Consider the following 22,557-nt stretch of genomic DNA (forward strand, 5'->3'; position numbering starts at 1 on the left):
AATTTTTCACAGCGATTAGCCTATAGATCGAATGACCAACTTGCTTCGTAATCGTGCCTCACGTCGTATTTCGCTCTCGCGTTCCGTGCATACGTCACAGGTGAGTTAAGTGATACGCCCTTTGGTCGATTTATACGAAAAATCAGACAAGCATTCCCATTTCTTAAACATCGTAATTAGTCGATCTTGGTGAGTTTTTTTTTCGCCGCCATCTCAAACTGTCATCCATGCGATTCCTCAGTTTGTGGACTAAAATAACAACCCGCATGCACACATAACGTCATCTGTTGTGTCACCCGCCAACACTGAAAACAACACAAAACGAAAGTAAATTAGAAGAAACACACTCATACACCACGCCACATCACAAACACACATACAGGCGCAGTGAAATCGCGTGGATCACACAGTCAATTCAAGTGCGGTGACTTTTATAATTAAATTATTTTTCAGTAACGTGAAAATGACGCCACGGAAATGACACGCTACCGGTAACGATTGTTAATGTGAAATCCTCAGGCATGCCGTTGTAGTGACTTCTATATATATAATTCACCACCAACTGCAAACGTGTGAATGCAATGTTGCATATGCGTGTCAGAGAGTTCACGATTTGGTAACGGGGTAGAAATAATTGCAGTCCCTTTAAGGACCGCCATGTTTATCTGCTGGTATCTATGGAAACCGACTTTCGGCGGGTCTCGGTTGGCGCGGGAAGTTTTGCTGCTGTTTGTGCTAATAAAAATGACACACTCTCTCTGAGTGCGAACGTGAGAAATTGTCGTTTCTTTGCGTTGCTACAATTTCCACACTGTAGTGTTTTTGTTTGTTTTTTTGTTTTGACTGAGAAATTTCCTTGTGTCCCAAAAACGCACATTGTTTGGAACTGTGCGTCCCGTGGGAAAATTATGCGTCGAGGATGCGGGATGCAGAGGTAACGAGATGGCTGATCTCTAAACATTCTCTGAGTACTACTATTATTACCACTCCCACTAATACTACATTAATTAATTTAATACTGTCACATCCCGTGTCTTCCAGCAGGGGGCGGGCTTTTACCTCCGCCAACTGCACACCTGTTCGTCATTTCGGGTTGATTATCTGCCTTTATTAAGAGGCTCGGGCAGTCCACTCACTGCCGGAGAATTCCACGCCGTGCCATTGTTCTCTTGCGCTAAAACCGCTATAGTAGATTTCTCGTTGCCTTCTAGCCTTGTGGCCGTTTATCTTGCATTCTCTCTAATCCCAAAATTATATATTTAGTCTATAGTCTAATCAGACCTTCCTCGCCTTTTGTTTTTTTCTGCGAGCGTTTTCTGTTGTTTCCTTATTTCTTCCCTGGTCCTTATTTGACCACCGTTTTTTGTTACTGTTTCCCTGTCGGGCTCTTTCTGTTCGTTATTAAAGACTTTTTGTGTTCGTACAAAATCTTTTCGTGTCTGCTTTACCTGGGGATCCACCTCGTTATTTTGTTGTGCACGAGGCGATCTTTCATCGCCTCGGGCACAACGTGACAGAATTCTCCGGCCAACATGGATCCCGCAGACATCGAAAAAATTTTGTCCGCTCTTTCCCGACAAGAGCAACAGATGAGTCAGCAGGGCCAAGCCATTAAGGAACTCCGCTGCGCGGTCTCCATGCTGGCTCATCGGTACGATGATTTAGAACCTGGGTTGGTCCGGGTGGAGGAGTGGAGACCATCTCACCCCGGGGTTCGTTCAATCATTCCTGAAGCGCAGTCCTCATATCCCACTATGACGAGGGAGCCATCGCTTCCACACCCCCCTCGCTACGGGGGTGAGCACGGGCAGTGTGGACACTTCCTCCACCAATGCTCCCTCATTTTCGACCAATAACCATCTGCCTTCGCTAATGACGCCGCGAGAGTGGCTTATGTTATGAGCTTGTTGACAGGTCCGGCGGCGTCATAGGCGATAGCAACCAGTGACGCGAAGCCGAATCTCTGTACTTCGTTCCCCGACTTTGTGGCAGCGTTCCGCCGGGTGTTCCACCATCCCGTGCGGGTCAGAGAGGCAGAGGGCCGGTTACTCGCCCTCCACCAGGGAGAGCGATCGGTAGCAGATTACTCCATTGAGTTCCGGATCCTGGCCGCCCAGAGTGGATACGGTGATCGGGCGTTGTGTGGTCTGTTTCGCCGCGGACTAAACCCTCAACTCAAGGACGAGCTGGCGACCCGGGACCACAGCATCGACCTAGAGGAGTTAATCGACCTCTCCCTCTTCATGGACAATCGCCTGAGGGAGCGAAGCCGGGAGCGTGGAGGTGATCGGTTCCAGTTCCGGCGTGCACCCACGGAGGAACAGATGCAGCTGGGAGGCAAGGACGTTGGTGCGGAGGAAAGAAGGCGTCGTTTCAGCGATCGAGCGACGACTGACAGCCTTCAACCATCTCCTCACGCCGCAACCAGCTATCCGGGGTCGTCATCCCCTGTCCACCCCGAGTACTGTGAGTCACGACCTCGCGAGCCACCCTTCAAGTCTAGGCGAGTCGACTCGCGGCCGGGACACCCCAACAGACTTGAGCTCGAGGGGGAGATATTTGGTGGGTCCCGGTCTTGGCGGGTTCGGGCTCTGGTAGACTCGGGGGCAGATGACTATTTAATGGACACCAATCTCGCATCCCAGCTGGGTTGTTTCGTGGAGAAATTGATCGATAGGAAGCGGGTTTGTGATCTTGATCGGCGCCTCCTGGCGGTAGTAACGCATAGAACGGAGCCGTTGAAACGTCAACTCTCCGGCAACCATGTCGAGCATCGCCGTTTTTACTTAATGCGGTCCCGCAACCCCCCGATCATTCTCGGCTAAGACACACAACCCCGTGATTTCGTGGGCGTACCCAGCAATAGATAGCTGGAGCCAGTATTGTTACCAGCACTGTCTACGATCGGCCGTCGGGAAGCACGAACGTGTCACACCCCCCGAGGAGATCTGCCTTGACGGAGTGCCGGATTGCTATCGGGATCTTAAGGAAGTGTTCAGCGAGGATCGTGCGCGCTCTTTGACCCCACACCGCCCCTACGATTGCACTATAGACCTGCAGGCGGGCGCTCCGTTGCCGACCTCGCGGCTGTATCAGGTGTCCCAACCCGAGCGCGAGGCGTTGACGGAGTACATCAACAGCTCGCTCGCTGCAGGTCTCATTAGACCATCGCATTCACCGTTAGGGGCGGGTTTTTTCTTCGTAGGGAAGAAAGACAAGACCCTGCGACCCTGCGTAGACTATCGTGGATTAAACGAAATTACAATTAAGAATAGATACCCGCTACCCTAAATTTAATGTCATTCAAACAAACAATGGAATTTACATATTCCAAAAAATTGACCTATTCTAGATTGAATATTTGACACCTTAACTTAAAGCATCTGATGCTTTCTCCCTAGTTGCCTTCAACTAGAACCACTAACTTCTGTACGGCTCTTTGAACGACGGAAGGCTTATTGAGGCGCTCTCCCTTTCTCCCTAACTTTCGTTCTCCTATCTGTACGGTTACTTTTCGCACCAGTCCGTCATCATCTTGATTTGCTTCAATAACCTTAGCAAGTTTCCATTCGTTGCGAGGGACATCATCCTCTTTTATGATCACAACATCACCAACTACCATGTTGCGCCTTGGTGTAAGCCATCGTTGCCTCAGGGTAAGGTTTGCAAGGTATTCATTCCTCCACCTGTGCCAGAATTGTTCGGAAAGATATTGAATCATTCTCCACCGTTTTTTGGCGTAGAGATCTTCCTGGATAAACTTGCCAGGTGGGGGAAGTGGTAAAGAAGACTTCATTGTAATCAAATGATTTGGCGTGAGAGGTTCCAAATTTGTGGGATCACTGATGTTGTCAACAGTTAAGGGCCGGTTGTTTACAATGGACATAGCTTCATAAAAGAAAGTCCTTAGGGAAGAGTCATTTAACCTTCCAGCGCTTTGGGCCAAGACAGTGCTCAGTACACTTCTCACTGTCCTGATTTGACATTCCCATACCCCGCCAGTGTGACTAGAGTGTGGCGTGTTCATCTGAAAATCACATTGTTTGTCTGCAAGGTAGGAGGCTAATCTTTCTTGATTTAATTCTTTTAGCGCCTTTGCCATCTCATTTCTTGCTCCCACAAAATTAGTGCCTTGATCAGATCTTATATGTCTAACGGCTCCACGGATAGCTACAAAGCATCTCAAGGCATTGATGAAGGCATCGGTTGTCATATCTTCAAGCATTTCAATATGCACTGCCCTGGAGCACAGACACGTGAAGAGCAGGCCATACCGTTTTTGCTCCTTCCTTCCCTGTTTGGTGTGGAAGGGGCCGAAGCAGTCCATACCACAGTAAGCGAATGGTGGTGTTGCATCAACACGGTCACTGGGTAAGTCTGCCATCCGCTGTTCCTCTGGTGGTGCGCGAATTCTTCTACATTGTACACACCGTCTGATGTGTTGAGCTACAGCTTTACTTCCACCAACAATCCAAAATCCATTACTCCGTAACTCATTGAGAGTTTGTCCTCTGCCTTGATGTTGTATTTTGTTGTGATGATGACTAATAATGAGGTTTGTGAGAGCACCGTCTTTAGGGAGTATTACTGGGTGTTTTAATTCAAGCGACACAGCTGCTTTTCTTAGTCTTCCTCCTACTCTCAATATGCCGTCTTGAAGGCACGGGTCAAGCTGATAAAGTTGATGGTTACAAGGCAGTTTTCCTGATTTCTCGCTAAGCATGCTCATCTCCTTTTGGAAGACATCCTTTTGTGTCAGTTTAACAAGGGTCAGTGTAGCTTGCCTTTTTTCTTCTACGTTTACAGGTTTTGTGGTTTTGATTCTCTTGGCTAGCCGTTGGATGCGAGCAATGACGTTAACTGCTGTTGCCCATTTTGAAATCCGTGACAGAAGCTCTTGAATGTCAAATTGCCTTACAGCTTCTGTCTTTAACACTTGTACAATCCTCACCTCCGGATCTCCCACCAGTAGCTCAGGTGTCACCTCGTTTATGGCTATATCTCTCTCCCATAAAAACCTTGGACCGGTGAGCCAATTTGAGTTGATGAGACCTGTCACATTCAGGCCTCTGGAGGCATGGTCTGCAGGGTTGTCTCCTGTGTTGACGTAGTACCACCGCTGTGGATCACTGTTTTCTCGAATTCTCTGGACCCGATTTGCAACAAAGACATGGAATCGTTTAGCGTCATTGTTAATATATCCTAGAACCACTCGAGAGTCTGTCCAAAAATATTCTTCATCTATTTTGACTTACTACTCCTCCCGTAACATCTTGCTCACGACTGCTGAGGTTACTGCTGCGCTTAGCTCCAGCCTTGGTATGGTGAGTATTTTGGTTGGAGCCACTCTCGCTTTGCCAATGACAAAGGAGCAGTTCACCTTCTCTTTGCTTAACACCCTGATGTAGCTACACTGACCATACCCTTGGCTGCTAGCGTCAGAAAAGTGGTGAAGCTCAACTCTCTGTACCTTGCCAAACCTGTCCGGTATAAAACATCTAGCAATGTTGACTTGATCAAGGTTCTCCAAATCCTCTAGCCAAATCTCCCACCTTAACTTTAAGTCCATAGGTAGTAGATCGTCCCATCCTGTACCTCTCTGACACATCTCTTGTAGTATCCTGTTTCCTTCAAGGATGAATGGGGCTAAAAAACCGAGAGGATCGTATAAATAGGCTACAACAGAAAGAATCCCTCTTCGTGTGGTGGGTCTTTTATCAAGTGACACCTTGAAGGAGAAACTGTCACTTTCGATCTTCCGTCTTACCCCAAGCGCACTTTGCACTGGTAAGTCGTCAGGCCTGAAATCAACATTCTTCACGTCCACAGCACATTCTGCTACATTGATTGAATCTAGCACTTCTCGGTTATTGGAAAGGAATTTGTGGATGTGTAGGTTTCCTCTTGCACACAGAGCTTGAGCCCTTTTCACAAGCTCTTTCGCTTCAGCTACTGACTCCACGCTTATGAGTCCGTCATCAACATAGAAATTTTTCCGAATGAAACTAGCTGCATTGGGAAACTGTTTCTCATTAAGGTTGGCTAGGCATTTCATGGCATAATTGGCACAGCCAGGGGAAGATGATGCTCCGAATAAATGCACCTTCATACGGTATTCTGTGGGTTGTGAATCTAAGTCTCCATTTTCCCACCAGAGAAAACGCAGATAATCTCTGTCCTCCTGTGAAAACATTTTTTCTACATCACACATAATTGCAACAGGGTGATTCCTGAAACGACATAGTACAGCTGTGAGGCCATTTGTAAGGTCAGGTCCTGTTAACAGATGGTCATTCAGTGAGGTGCCTTTGTACTTTGCAGAACAGTCAAAGACCACGCGGATCTTGTTCGGTTTCCGGGGGTGGTACACACCTTGATGAGGGATATACCAAAGATTGCCGAGTTCTGGTTGGCTGTCTACTTTCTCTGCATCACCATCTTTAATGATGCCCTCCATGAAACTTCAGATAGTCACCTTTGAACTTGTGATCTCTGTCTAACTTCCTTTTCAGTTGTTTCAGTCGTGCCAAAGCCAGCACCTTATTGTTTGGGAGGTGAGGTCGTGCTTTGAAAGGAAGTGGCATTTCGAGGTGACCGTGTTCATTTTGTTGGAAGCCTCCTTTTAATATTTGCAGAAAGAGAATGTCATCTTGAGATATGCTTTTTTCACCTGCTTTTGTGTCTGCAAAATCAGACTCTAGGGCTTTAATGACGGCTGATGGTGTTACAGGTGGTAACTCTTTGACAGATACTCGAAGACAAAGTCCAGTCACATCGCCTGCATTTACGCATTGTGCTACTCCTCCCACAATACTCCAGCCAAGATCGGTTTTGACAGCGTAAGGCTCGTAGTCACCTCCAGTAATGACCTCTCTTGGAATCAAGGCTCGGGAGCAGTCATAGCCAATCAATAATCCAACGCCACAATCCATTGGTGGGGGCATCGCTTGAGTTATGTTAACAAGATGTTTCCATGAAGTGGCTGTTTTGCGGGTAGGAATATGTGTCCGGTCAAGAGGAATGAAGTCTCTTGTGTAGGCCGGAGGTAGGTCAATTGAAATATTTGAGGAAAATCCTCTTACTTTAAGTCCACAAACTCTTTCGCTTTTTATCACTGAGTCCTTTCCCATCATCGTGGAGAGTTTCAGTTTAACTGGGTCCATGTCTACCTTAAGCTTTGCGCACAATTCTTGATCAACAAACGTGTGGCTACTTTGTGTGTCCAACAGTGCATAAGCTAGGGCCTCTGTCTCAGGTGCGTTAGGTGCTGAGATCCAGACGGGCACAATCATTGATGTACTCACAACATCACTTCCCTTGACACAACAAGATAGTGAGGATGTGATTTCTTCAGTGGTGTTCTGTGCTGAGGCTGTCTCCGTTGGAGAACGATCTTCATGTAATGCGGTTGGATGACTCTTTCGGCATACTCCACACATGGCTCTATTTCTACATGCCTTAGAATTGTGACCCTTTCTCAGGCATGCAAAACATAGCTTATTTTCATAGATGTATTTTCTCTTTTCCTCTGAAGACATTTTCATAAGCTTGTTACATTTATGTAGTGTTCTTCTCCACAGCATAAACATATGCCTGGATTTTCGGCATCTCGTAAATCGTTTTCATTGGGGTCTTGATCGGCTGTAGAGGTTTGCGGATCTGGGATCCTCACCTTTGTAGCAAATGTGTTTGCTTTTGATTGCCTACCTCCCTCTACTGTCATCTCAGTAAATTGTCTTAATGCGCATAGAGACGACACTGGATTGCAAGCGATGCGTGCCTCTTTAGATATAAATGTTGCAAAGTTATGGAAACTTGGATAGTCTTTACCTTCATCTAGCTCAATTTGAAATATTCCTTCCCACCAATCTTTGGCCATCCGTTGAGTTTTTCTCTGAAAGCCCTCTGCACAATGAAGGAATTACCATATCTGGTGTTGAGTCGATCCCATGCTTGCTGATAGGCTTCTTCATCTCTTCTATAAAAACTGCCTTCAAGAGAAGATTTTGCCTCCCCTGCTATGTACTTTTGTAAATAAAACAACCTATCTGCAGGGTTTGAGCATCGCCTCTCTATCAGAGCTTTGAAGCTTGTACTCCACTCTATAAAGTTCAGAGGATCACCTGAGTATACTGTAGGCTCTGGGTTTGGAAAGCGACTGAGTGCTAATGATTCCTGTAATGTCTGAACCAAGGTTGTCTCATTTTGTACAGTTTGCTGTTCGTGACGTGTGGCATAGTGAGAAGAAGGAAATGCAACATTCTCTTTGGTGTGTACGGGGCTCCTCGTACCATTCCTTTCCTTAATTTCCTCTTCCTCATATACACCTAACTGTGCCTTAATTACTTCCATGTCTCTCTGATTTTCAAGTTTTTTCAACTGCTGACGTTGAGCTTCAATAGCCTCTTCCATGTTAATCTCAGCCTCCTTCGCAGCCAGAAGAGCAGCCATTTCGGCCGGCTTAACTGAAATGCTTGGCGATTCGGACGGGTGCCCGGAAGGCTTGGCACTGGGTGCTGTAACTATGGAGGCGGTGGAACCATATATGGACCTGGCATATTCGTTATCTAGCAGCATGTGTAATTTTGCGTTTTCTGCCACAGCATCAAAATCTTCTTCATCTTCTGTTAGACGGATTCTCATTACTTGCAGTAAGTCTGCTGTTGCCGCTACACGTGAATCAACTTTTCGCCGTGATTCTTGACTTGGTGTTGTCCGGCTTCGGACACTGTCGTATATTTCTTTTATCTCACCCTCAAGCTTCTCAACTTCATCCATCATGTCGTACATGTCTTGCTCAGGGCACCATTGTTTTAACTTTCTTCGGGTTTCTCTAACATGACTTTTCCATTTCTCATAAGTTACATTCAACTTGCCTTCCTTTTGAATGAACTCTTTCTCCTTTAGTTCCTGCATTTTAGGTGTCAAATGTCTTAAACAAGAGTATTTTCTTATTTTTGCCTCAGCCTCCCTTTCCACATTTTCATGCTCTTGCATCTCATCACACTGACTGTCACTATATTGAGACATTTTTGGAGCTTTCAAACTTCAGAACCGGAGTTTTACAGAGCAATAATAACAATGATGCGCTTGTCAAACATTCAACAGATATTTTCACACATTCAAGAACTCGCATTCATTAGTTCTCATTTATGATAATCTTCGCCTATGTTCTATCCACCTACTTTGTGAGCTACTGGAAGCTGTATAGGCCTTTGCCAACTCTGGTTAATGTCAACCGAAACCTTTAGCTGCTACAGGATGAGAAGCACCGTCGCACGTTGAAATCTTGCCTTACTGCCGGTTGAGGAGCGACGATGCATGCTGAGGCCTGTAGCTTACTGCGGGTTGAGTGCGACGACGTTCGAAGTAACTCGTGGATAGCTGCGTGGCACGCAGGTCGAGTGCGACGACGCTCGATGTAGCTCGTAGCTTGCTACGTGATGTGCGCCGAAGCCGATAGCTTGCCGTGGGGGAAGCACCTGCGCGCCGAAGCCTCCAGAAGGATGGATGAGGACACGTTTTCACTGTATCTACCCCGGTCAAGGATGACGCCTCGTACTGATGTCCAAAACGTTTATTCATGGAACACCGTGAAAACTAAAACACATTTCGAACAACAATCAAAATTATAATATCTTGAACAGGACATTAAATAAATAACACAAAATGACACACCGTGTGCACCTTGGTAAACCGAAAGTAGATCAAATAACGATAAATCACGTAGATCACACGGCATCTCTCTCTCTCTCTCTCTCTCTCTCTCTCTCTCTCTCTCTCTCTCTCTCTCTCTCTCTCTCTCTCTCTCTCTCTCTGTCTCTCTCTGTCTCTCTCTGTCTCCCGTTCTCTTCTCGATCTTTCTCTCATTCCTCGCTATACGCGGCACTTGACCCGGAAGTGATTTTTAACAAACATTCCGAATAACATATTCAGAGGATTTAAGGAAAAAACAAATATGAAAGTTCACATAGAAATATGAAATACTTTAGCTAAACAACAAGCCTAAAATAAATTATTTTTTTGTTGTCATGGCAACCAACAACTCAGTCTTGGCGCCAGTTACACCATGTCCCCGTCATCTCCTTACTGGGGTTCATTATCGAACAGGGCAGGTTAAGAGCGGACCCCATTAAGACGCGTGCAGTCACTAACTGTCCGGATCCTACCAATCGCAAGGAACTGCAGCACTTTTTGGGGTTCGCCAACTTCTACCGACGCTTCATCCCCGGTTACAGTCAGAAGGCACTCCTCTTAACCCGCCTTACGTCCATTAAAATCCCATTTATGTGGGATCCAACCGCGGATGCGGCGTTCGCGAACCTGAAGGTGGCGTTTAGCAGTCCCCCCGTACTACAACATCCTGATCCTGATCTCCCCTTTATCGTGGAGGTGGACGCCTCGGATTCGAGGGTGGGGGCTGTGCTGTCCCAGCGCTCTCCGGTCGACCAGAGGCTGCACCCCTGCGCCTTTTTCTCCCTTCGTCTCAGTGCTGCCGAATCCAATTACGACGTGGGCAACCGTGAACTGTTGGCTGTTGTGACCGCCTTGCAGGAGTGGCGGCACTGGCTCGAGGGGGCAAAGGAACCCTTCACGGTCTACACTGATCATAAGAATCTTGCTTATCTCCGCTCCGCTAAAAGACTGAACGCCCGTCAGGCCCGGTGGGCCCTGTTCCTCACCAGGTTCGACTTTGTCCTTACCTACTCTCCCGGGTCCAAGAACACCAAGCCCGACGCCCTTTCCCGTCTCCACGAACCTGCGGGGAGGGACCGGTCCCCGGAAACCATCCTCCCGGCCCAGTGCATCGTGGGGGCCGTCCAATGGGAGATTGAGCAGCGGATCCAGGCTGCCCTAGAGGGGGTTCAGGTGCCGGCGGAGTGCCCAGCAGGGAAGCTGTTCGTACCTCCATCCCTACGATCTGAAGTTCTGCAGTGGGGACATGGGTCCAAGGTGGCATGTCACCCTGGGGTGAACCGGACGGTGCAACTCGTCGCCCAGCGGTTCTGGTGGCCGGAGCTCCGTAGTGACGTGACGGAGTTCATCAATGCCTGCACCTCCTGCGCCTGCGGCAAGTCGTCCCATCAACCTCCGGCGGGATTGCTCCAGCCGTTGCCCATTCCCCCTCGTCCGTGGTCCCACATCGCTCTGGACTTCATCACGGGCCTTCCCCCTTCCCGGGGGCGAACTGTCGTGCTCACGATAGTGGACCGCTTCTCCAAGGCGGCTCATTTTGTGCCTTTGTCCAGGTTGCCGTCTGCACTGGAGACCGCCGACCTCCTCGTCAAACACGTCTTCCGTCTCCACGGCATTCCAGCGGACATTGTGTCGGATCGGGGGCCCCAGTTTGTGTCTCGCGTCTGGAAGCGGTTCTGCCGGTCCCTCGGAGCTACGGCCAGCCTGACCTCGGGATACCACCCCCAGTCCAATGGACAGGCTGAGCGCGCCAACCAGGATCTGGGTGCGGCCCTCCGCTGTGTGTGCCTCCACCGTCCCGCATCCTGGGTCGACCACTTACCCTGGGTGGAGTATGCACACAACACCCTCGTCTCTTCCGCCACAGGCAGATCGCCCTTCATGATGGCTTACGGTTACCAGCCGCCACTGTTCCCGTCCCAGGAGGGGCAGGTGGAGGTCCCTTCTGTACAACACCACCTTAAGCGGGCCCATCACATGTGGAAGGAGGCCCGGGCTGCGTTGTCCCGCACTGCGACCTGGAACCGGCAGATCGCAGATCGTCGTCGGCGCCCGGCGCCCTCATACGTGGTGGGACAGAAGGTGTGGCTGGCAACGAGGGATCTTCGCCTGGTCGGCACGTCTGCAAAGCTGGGACCCCGATTCACTGGACCATTCGAGGTCGAGGCCGTCATCAGTCCCGTCGCAGTCAGGCTCCGGCTACCGGCCACCATGAGGGTTCACCCCGTGTTCCTCGTCTCCCTGCTCAAGCCTGTATCTTCCAGTCCCTTGGCGCCTTCTCCCACTCTGCCCCCACCTCCGCGGGTGGTCGATGTTGGCCCGGTTTACACGGTGCGTGCCATTCTGGACTCTCGGCGCAGGGGCAGGGGTTTCCAGTACCTGGTCGACTGGGAGGGCTACGGGCCGGAGGAGCGGCAATGGGTGCCCCGCTCCTGGATCCTTGATCCGTCCCTTTTGCGCGACTTCCACGCTGCTCATCCGTCCAAGCCGGGTAGTCCGCCGGGAGGCGTCCATTGAGGGGGGGGTACTGTCACGTCCCGTGTCTTCCAGCAGGGGGCGGGCTTTTCCCTCCGCCAACTGCACACCTGTTCGTCATTTCGGGTTGATTATCTGCCTTTATTAAGAGGTTCGGGCAGTCCACTCACTGCCGGAGAATTCCACGCCGTGCCATTGTTCTCTCGCGCTAAAACCTCTATAGTAGATTTCTCGTTGCCTTCTAGCCTTGTGGCCGTTTATCTTGCGTTCTCTCTAGTCCCAAAATTGTATATTTAGTCTATAGTCTAATCAGACCTTCCTCGCCTTTTGTTTTTTTCTGCGAGCGTTTTCTGTTGTTTCCTTATTTCTTCCCTGGTCCTTATTTGACCAGCGTTTTTTGTTACTGTTTCCCTGTCGGGCTCTTTCTGTTCGTTATTAAAGACTTTTTGTGTTCATACAAAATCTTTTCGTGTCTGCTTTACCTGGGGATCCACCTCGTTATTTTGTTGTGCAGGAGGCGATCTTTCATCGCCTCGGGCACAACGTGACAAATACCTTCAAATTCACAATAATCATAAAAATTAATTAAATCAACCATGATTTTAAACTATGTATTATCAATATTCATTATTCCAAACATGAAAAAGCATTCAGCAAACATAACTGGAATCGAGCAAAAGGACTCCAAATCCCAACCCGGGAAGTGAACTGTCGGCATTATTGACTCTAGCTGTAACGCAAATTACTTGGTTCAAACAAACATTCTAGTGCGACTGCACAAACGTGACGACTGTGCAAAAATAACTCAATAGAAGACACCACTGTTACAGAAAGGCTTTACACCCTATTTAAACTGCCGATCGGGAACGGAACGAACTGTGATTGAAATGAACTGTGATGCCGCTCTTTACACATTGTACTAACTGTCAGTGGCAGCTACGCCCCTCTTAAAGAGCCAGAGTTAATCCATCCATATGGGTTTCCTTGGATAGAATTTATTAGGTTCTTTCGTGATTTTTGCAGTCCTTATACAAGGGTTTCAAGGCTGTAATCCCTCATTGTGTCCGAGGACCGGCAATCCAAGACCAAGGCCAAGGACTCTACTCCCAAGGCCAAGGACCAAGGACTTGACTCCGTGGCCAAAGCTGAGGACCAAGGACCGCCCCTCGGTCCTCGAGCCGGTCCTTGGCCTCGAGGACCGGCTCGAGGACCGAGGGGCATCTCTGCACATCTCTGCCCCCCACCAACCCCAAAAGAAAAAAGAAAAAATACAGTTGGCAAATAACATCCATGCACCAGCTAACCGACCAGTGCACATATAATATACTGCAGCGGAAAAAATGCAACCCTCAGTGTTCTTATCTGGAACCAATGTTTAGAAGTTTGCTTGTTTGTTTGTTTGTTTTGTTTGTTTTTAAATTAACACAAACCACATTCCCCAATTGTCAAAGAAGAAGTGGCTTTCCCTGCCCTGATGAAGCCATATCATAATACAGAGAGCAAATGGTTGCAAGACAAAGGAGAGAGTTTGGATATCCAAGAGGCTCTTGTCGATGATCATACCCATTTATTGACTACATTCATGTGTTTCAGCAACATAGACTCTTGATTTTTAACCATGAATTAAGCAGATTTTATAAATAAGTATTAATTTATATCTATCTGTCGATACTTGTATGTGCTGGATTTCGCTTCATACCAGCAAACTTGATTTCATCGTGGAAACTCAAACAATATGATACAGCGCTTTTTGTTTGTTTGTTTTTTTGAAGTTACATCTGCAACCTTTGTGACAGGGTTCACCTGTGATTCTAATTTAAAATGGCTACAAAACCAGAGGCTGACATGTTAGGGTGGCGAAAAGAACAGACAGACACAGTTGAGCAATTTAACAAAATGTAGGAAAACAAAAGGAGAAAACAAGTAAGAGGGATGATGAAACAAAACAACGACAAAAAGTCAACATGGTAATCAAAACATCAGGTGGAAGGAGGGAACAAAAAAGGTGGGCGGAGTCATGAGGGAAGACAACCAAAACCATTAGTACACATGGAAGATAGACATGATAACATTGACTTGTGTGACTTGTTGCTTATCCCACTGGGCATACTATTGAAGTCAATATGACTGCACGTAGTGTTTTATTTATATTTTAACATCAATAGGTGACTTCTTTGCGATTGACTCGTGACCATTCCTGGGTGTACCCCTCCTATAGCTGCACCTAATAATTATTTGAATAATTAAGCTGTCAGAAAATTGTCAAAAATGGTGATCATTGTTTGCTAAAGTAGCAGGATTTTTATAAACATCTTAGTTTAATGAAACACAAATATAATCAGTGTGATTTCATGGAGGACAACAGAAATATTAACTGCTGCAATGCTGAAATCCCAAGAATTTTGACAATCTTCATTTAAACAAGATCTCTAAATGATGAATTGATCATCAAAATAGTGGTAGATTAATTTGATAATCGATTTGTTGCTGATTAATCGATTAATTAATGCACCTCTAACCCCACCTTCAAAGACGACCATCAATACAGAATATTGATGCATAGCTTGCTTCTTTTTAGGGTGAGAAATTATCTCCAGTTAAGAATGTTTTGAGATGAGTGACGCTTATTTGCAATGTCATTCCTCATTAAGACTTTGACGTTTTATTGTTTTTAGATATTAACAGTGCCAGTGCTTGATTTATATTAATCGATTTCTATTAGTTGGTAAGTGAAAAACTTGAGCTTCTTCATCTTCATATTTTATTTATTTGTTTTTTGGGGTTGCATTGGTTGGTAATTTCATTTTGGATTTCTCAATTTTGTTTTGAATTAACGTTGATCAGACTACATGAGTACATTAGCATTAACCATGATGGGCATTTGAGAGTGTTCAATTGTGGGTAGAAGATAGAGTGCCGGGGAAAAAAAACAAACGCATAAGAATGGGATGAACATTCAAAATGGTGGGGGCTAGATTTTAATAGAAGACATCAGAACTGTGAAGCTGAGTTCATTGTGCTGCACTATACAAATTGAAGGTAAAACATCAGTCAAATCTTCTATATTCACTGTGAAGTTATCACTTCATCAGAATCAGAATCATCTTTATTGGCCAAGTATGTAGAACACACAAGGAATTTGTCTCCGGTATAACACGCTGCACTAGTATCATCGTAAACAAGAAAATCATTGAACCATTTTAGAGTATACCAGTAGTTTTGTAGTACCATATTGTGGTGCAAGAAGAGTGACTATGTCAGTGACTGTTTAAGGAGTTAATGGCTAGAGGGAAGAAGCTGTTTAAGTGTCTACTGGATTTGGTGCGCAGGGATCTGTAGCGTCTGCCTGAGGGGAGTGGCTGAAAAAGGTGGTGGGCAGGGTGCGGGGGATCCAGGAGGATTTTCCGTGCCCTTGTCTTGATTCTTGCAGTGTGCAAGTCCTCAAGAGTGGGTAGGGCGGTGCCAACGATTTTTTCTGCCGTCCTAACTGTCCGTTGAAGTCGGATTTTGTCCTTTTTTGTGGCGGCCCCAAACCAAACCGTGATGGAAGAACACAGGATTGATTCGATGACTGCCGTGTAGAACTGTCGTAGCACCTCCTGTGGCAAGCCATGCTTCCTCAGCAGCCTCAGGAAGTACATCCGCTGCCGGGCCCTTTTCAGGATGGAGATGGTGTTGACTTCCCACTTCATGTCCTGGGAGACTGTGATTCCCAGGAACTTGAAGGTCTCGACGGTTGACACAGGGCAGTTGGATAGTGTGAGGGGCAACTGAGGAGAAGAATGTTTCCTGAAGTCCACGATCATCTCTACAGTCTTGAGCGTGTTCAGCCCGAGGTTGTGTCGGCCGCACCAGAGCTCCAGCTGCTCCACTTGTTGGCGGTACGCAGACTCGTCGCCGTCTTTGATGAGACCGATGACCGTGGTGTCGTCTGCGAACTTTATGAGTTTGACAGCTGGATCTGTTGAGGTGCAATCGTTTGTGTAGAGAGAGAAGAGCAGTGGCGAGAGGACACATCCCAGTGGGGCTATATGTTATATGTTTAGCTGAAAACTTTGTATCATAGACAGGTCGACTTTGACTATTAGGTCTCTGTCCTGAACATCCGCTACTTAAAACAAAGAATGTAGTGTGAAGTTGGGGTCCTATTTCCACTTGAATGAATAACAGCCCCAAGTGTCTTCTTTTGCGTCCCCCACCTCGGGAAAGTTCCTGAAGGTTGTCAAACTCCCTTGAGGAGGAACTATTATCTCGAGATTTGTGCACAGCAGATATGGTCTGTACTTTCTCAAAATGCCAAGCTCGAACTTTGCTTGACTTTCTTTGTTTCAGATTTTTACATAAGGGGAAGGACTGCCCGCCCCTAATTAATATAATTAACATACTATGCCTATGTATACGTGTGACTGTAGTTGCTCTGGGCTTCCTGATGAAATATGAGACTCACAGGAGCCCGAATCGATTTGTGTTGTTTCACACTTGTGCCCTGAACGTTCAGTAAAACATCTTGCAAGAACTTCTCCATTTCCAGCCTGTGATTTTCGCACATCAACTCAGCCCGAATCAAACGAACACGCGGAGGACCTGGGAAAGTGGAGAACGGTGAAGGGATCACGCCGTGTCCACAACACGCTTCCCCCTGCTTGATCACCTCCAACAACTGCCACCCCTGACTAAACTGGTCCCTAGCATGGATACTGAGCATGGCCTTTTGACTTTTCATTCTTGTGGTGTCCTGACTGAACATAAGTCTCCGGGTTGAGAGCACAGAGCGCTGACTGATGAGCTAAAAGTCCAAGCGCTAGCTACTACAGTTCAGCACCCTTTTTGCAGGTAAGGGAAGAGGACGGAATTTTAATGGCATGCTGGGTATATGTCAGAGCATTCCTTCAAATTGTTCAGATGTCAATGCTTGTCATTGCAGCAATGCATCCCTTCACACAAAATAAGCCCCTTCCCACAAATGATGGGGCCCTGTCACAGTTAATGATCTGCCCCGTCTATACACCTTTAATGTACCATTTACCTCACATTTGATGTTCTATATGCGTCTATATGCAAGTTCCTGGGAGTGCACATCTCTGAAGACCTGTCCTGGAGCCACAATACCTCATCACTGGCCAAAAAAGCCAACCAGTGCCTGTACTTCCTCCGCAAACTGAGGAGAGCAAGAGCCCTACCCCACATCATGCATACATTTTATACAGGCACCATTGAAAGCATCCTGTCCAGCTGCATCACTGTGTGGTATGGTGCTTGCACGGTGTCCTGCCAAAAGACTTTGCAGCGCACCATGAGAGCAGCTGAGAGGAACATTGGTGTCTCACTTCCCCCACTTGTGGACATTTACTACTCCCGTCTGACCCGCCAAGCCATCCGGATCGCAGGTGACTCCACCCACCCATCCTACAGCCTCTTCAGTCTACTGCCGTTGCGAAGGAGATTGCGAAGTCTCCGTGCCAGAAGCAGCCGGCTCAAAAACAGTTTCTTCCACCAGGCGGTCAGGAAACTCAACTCCATCCCTGCTCTGCCCACACTCCGCCCCCTCTGCCTCTGCCCGACCCCAGCCTCCTGTCATAGACTATGACCCTCCCTTCATCATCCGACATCTGCGTATTGCACAATGCACTACCTCACTTTACATCTTTTGTACAGTGTAGCTGCTATCATGATTTAGCTGTGTTTAATGTACAGCATGTTTGCATGCATGTTTGCACTGAGGCTGGAGAGGAAGAAATTTCATCTATGCTGCATGTCATAGATAAAGCATATTTGACGATAAATATGACCTTAAGCTAATGTACCATTTCTACCATATTTAATAAATGATGAACCACTCAGTCATCATAATTACATCATAGGTAATGTTTTAATGTACACACTTATAGTTGTGATTTACTGCAGGGGAGCTCTGACCCGTCAGTAGCAATGGCAGTTATAGCCGACCATACATATCCAATTTTGAGCCACATTGGCAAGAAGCATGTCTGACAAAATCCAATTTATGTTAAGCTTGACATTCCTTTGATGCATATCCAAATTGGACCTCTTGGGACAAAAAAAAAAAGAACTGAGTTGTGTGTCACCGCTATGTAGTTTAAATCCAGTCTTGCAACAAAAAAGGCAAGTATTAAAAAATAATAATTATAAATGAAAGTTAGCATGTTTGGCAAAAACGTGAAGTGAAAGTGTTCAAAACAGTGAGGAATGCTCACATTGTAGCCTCGCTAGCTAAAATAGACAAAATACAAGAAAATGAAAAGCCACCAAAAAAATCTGCACTGCCAGCCATTGCAAAATGGCCAAAGAAATCATACGCCGTTAGCTGCCAAATGCCCTCAAAGCCAGAATTTTTTTCCCCTCCTTTTTTTATAGGCTTTGTTGGCCACTTGCATTGGCTGGAAACCCACAAAATGGCAGAGAATTACATCTCACAGAAATTATTTTTTATGATGGTTTGTTTGCCGTGCATGTCACGTATTTCAACCTAAGATTCATCCATTTAAGCAGCCTGACCAATAATAAAAAAAGAGAGAATAGAAAAGGTGCCAGAATACACAAATTTTCCCAAAATAGCACCCTGCCGAAAATGCGGCAGCTAGCATCACAATTAAAGACTAGCCACCCTTGCCTGAATGGATGAAAAACAACCTATCGCTCGGTTTCTTGTTTTTATGCCTTTCCAGACCCCTGTGGCACAAGTCATATTCAACCTTAAAAAAGCCACAGCCAGCTGTGGCCATAAAAACGAGCATCCAACAGCCTTTTCAATACAGCCAACAGTGCAACATTCCTGCTGGATTTAGGTTTTAAGGCCGTTTCTGGGACAAGTCAATCTTTTCGCAAAGCTGTTCACAGATTGAATGTAGTTTACATGTATATGGTGACCTTGAAGCAAAACAAATCACAATGTTAATAGACTCAGTAATATTGTACTTTATACTTTCATTTAATTGTAATGTTCGAGGAGGCATGTTGCCTTTTTTGGGCCCATGAGAGGAAATACACTTTTGGAGAACTATTGCCACAATCATCCATCCATCCATTTTATAAAATGCATGTCCTCGTTAGGGTCACCAATCGCAAGCTACATATACAGTAAATGGACCAAATGTCCTCTTTTACCATCCGGGAGGGTTTTATAAATTCTTGAAAATATCAATCTTTAATTGGTTCTTATAGGACCAATTAACATGTGTTTAATTTTACCTCCCTTTTTTCCTTCTTTAATGAGAGGCGAATACTCTGTTCCCGGCTTGTGTCATGCGGATACTGGCGGGGTGGGTGATAACCCAAAACAGAAGACAAGCAGCGGCGGTCAGGAAAAGCATGTGGTGCAGGTGCGCTCAGTTACAATTGTAAATGCCAACTGTTTGCTGCTGAAATGGGATGGAACTAAATCTTGTTAATTCGTCTGTGTTTCATTGCTGTGGTTGAAGTTACTGGAATGATTCGATTTACTGGTTGAAAAAGCCAAATGCAACAGAAGTCAGTCCGCCCCTGACTAATGGTTCAGGGTTGAGGACAGTGGCAATACACGATAAAGATAACAGTGTGGAAAACTTACAGAAACATGTTTCTTTGGCCAATAAAGGTGCTGGTCAGAGAGCTTAAAGCTCCTATCGACACAGAAAAACACCCAACAAGCTGGATGAGGAGCGACTTCAAATAGTGTTGACAGAGTTCCTTAATTGTTGGACCCGGGAACACATGAAGGAGAAGAAAACAACCATGACAAAGAAAACTAAAGACTGAAGGGATGTGTTATTCTGTGTTAAATTATGAGACAACTGTTTAATTATTTAAGCGGCATGGAAGATGGATGGACGTTTTAGGGTTTGGGGGGGTAGGTTGCACGTTTTTCCAATATAATATAGTCTCACTTTATTAATCATAGGAGTTATAATGTACAAGATCTTTGCATATCAATTTAATCAATCTCTAGGCCCGACCGAGTGTCCTCTTTTTTGAAAAATCAAAATATGGTCACCCTAATATACAGTAGAAATTCACTCACTTTCACACCTATTGACAGTTTTGAATGTTTGACATTCCTGAATGTGGGAGGAAGCCAGAGTGCCAAGAAAAAAACCCATGCAAGCACGTGGAGAACATGGTCATAAATCACAAATCTTAGAAGTGGAAGGTAGACATGCTTACAGCTGTAAACACAAACACAAAATAAATGTAACGATGGTGAGGTATAATATACAGTACATGAACATGTTTTACATATTTTGCAAGACAAAGAGAGACAAAAAGAGAGAGAGAAAGAGAATGAAAGAAAGTAATCATACTCGTAATTACCAAAATACACTTAACTGTCTGCATGTACTCTTTTATATCTATAACATCTGATTAACTAGTTGTAGCTATACCACCATATGTGTGTGTGTCTAACTCTGAATCTCGATGAGATAGCTGCCGAGCTGTTGAAACATGGCCAAGATGCTGTTGTGAAGAGCCTTACCCACCTGTTCAACCTGATTTGGCATGCTGAAGAGGTTCCTGCCGACTGGAGACGTGGGGTCATTGTCACGCTCCCCAAGAAGATGAAGTGGATAACATCTTGAGGGAAGAGCAGGCCGGTTTCAGGAAGGGAAGGTCTCCGAACAGATCTTTACCCTTCGAAACATCATAGAGTAGTGCCAAGAACAGATACCACTCATGATCAACTATATCGATTTCAAGAAAGCCTTCGACAGCATCCACCGGGAGTCACTGTGGCAGATCGTCCAGCTGTATGGTGTTACCCCTCAAGTACATCAACATTTTCAGGTCATTGTACCACAACTCAACCTGTTGTGTCAAAACCAACAGTGGCACAACTGATGATTTTGACATTGTCACTGGTGTAAGACAGGGTTGCATTCTGTCACCCCTACTCTTCATTATCATAATCGACTTTGAGATGAGGAAGTCCATCACAGGAGCAAAAGTTGGTATCAAGTGGGGAGGGAGCAGACTAGCTGACCTGGAATTTGCAGATGTTTGGCCCTGTTAAGTCACACCCAGCCCGCACTCCAGGAGTTGACCAATAATCTGTATGAGCATGGAGTTAAGGTCGGTTTGCGAATTAGCCAGGAAAAGACCAAGGCCATGGCCGTCGGAGAGCACCAACACCTTCAACCACTCACTCTACACAAACATGACATAGAGTACATTGACAGCTTCACATATCTTGGGAGTAACATCTCAAATACAGGTGGTGAGGAGAAAGACATCAACAGTAGACTTGGTAAAGCTGCGGGAGTGTTCCAATGCCTCCGCAACATCTGGTCATCGAAAGCCATCACTACGACCACCAAGCTACGCCTCTATATGTCAGTGGTTATCCCAACAGCGATTTACGCCTGTGAGACATGGATGGAGACAGCCAACATAACCAACAAGTTAAATGTCTTCCATCGGCGTTGCCTGAGATCCATCCTGAGGATCTCATGGATAGACCACGTCACCAACGAGGAGGTGATGAAGAAGGCAGGAGTGGCTGAACTGTCAGACATTGTCTCTGAAAAGAGAAGGAAAATGATCGGCCACGTACTCCGACTGCCAAGAGAGAGACCGGCAAGTGTGGCCATGGACTGGATGCCAGAGGGTGGAAAGAGGAAGAGAGGTAGGCCAAAGAAGACGTGGAGACAGACTGCCAAAGAAGACCTCAGTGAGATGGGTGTCAGCTGGCATGGAGCAAGAAGGGTCGCCAGTGACCGGACCAAATAGAGGAAACTCGTCGCCCAATGTTCCAAATAGGAACGGGTTGAACTAACTAACTAACTAACTAACTAACTAACTAACTAACTAACTAACTAACTAACTAACTAACTAACTAACTAACTAACTAACTAACTAACTCTGAATATTTTGAAATGTTCATGTGACTTATTTCGTCAAATTTGCAGGGTCGTATTTTTGTACATTTCATAAATGCCTGTGCAATGCCTTTTTTGTTTTTGTTTTTCATTTTAATTGGGGTGGTGGTGGGGGGGGGGGGGGGTAACCGCGAAGGCGGCCGAAAATGACCAGCTGCATGGTCACCGTTGCGCTCCGCATTATCGAACCACGTCATGGGGGAAAAAAGAATCGGAGAGATGAAGACACCGATCTCCACTTTCTCCATGGATCCAAGGCGTATCCGGCAGCAAATGTCCTCGAAGGGCAAGCAGGCCCCCCACTGCCCGCTCTTTTCGTCGAAAAAATGTTGTTGCTTACATCGAGAGACCAGCCAATTAATTCCATAGTTAGTTCTTCGGATGAAAACTCGGTAGGAGGCTAGGGAAAAAAAGTCCACCTTCGTCGAGAGCGAAGCAGAAAAGTACATGCTAAAGAACATGCTAAAATAAACATGCTATTTACGCCAGGAACCTTTCAACACAAGAACGTACAGCC

The 22,557-nt window shown here is 46.2% G+C and overlaps 1 protein-coding gene across 1 annotated transcript; it reads right to left on the reverse strand.

The window, feature by feature from the left end:
* Positions 1-7,836: 7,836 nt before the first annotated feature.
* LOC127611432 (uncharacterized) lies at positions 7,837-9,743 on the reverse strand. The gene is made up of 2 exons (XM_052081955.1): positions 9,677-9,743; positions 7,837-9,600 (listed from the first exon to the last, which is right to left on the reverse strand). Exon 2 carries the CDS (start codon positions 9,028-9,030, stop codon positions 7,837-7,839), a length of 1,194 nt encoding a protein of 397 aa, XP_051937915.1. The 5' UTR covers positions 9,031-9,600; positions 9,677-9,743.
* Positions 9,744-22,557: the final 12,814 nt, after the last annotated feature.

This window comes from Hippocampus zosterae, chromosome 12 (assembly GCF_025434085.1).
Source record: "Hippocampus zosterae strain Florida chromosome 12, ASM2543408v3, whole genome shotgun sequence".
In the NCBI taxonomy this organism is placed as follows: domain Eukaryota; kingdom Metazoa; phylum Chordata; class Actinopteri; order Syngnathiformes; family Syngnathidae; genus Hippocampus; species Hippocampus zosterae.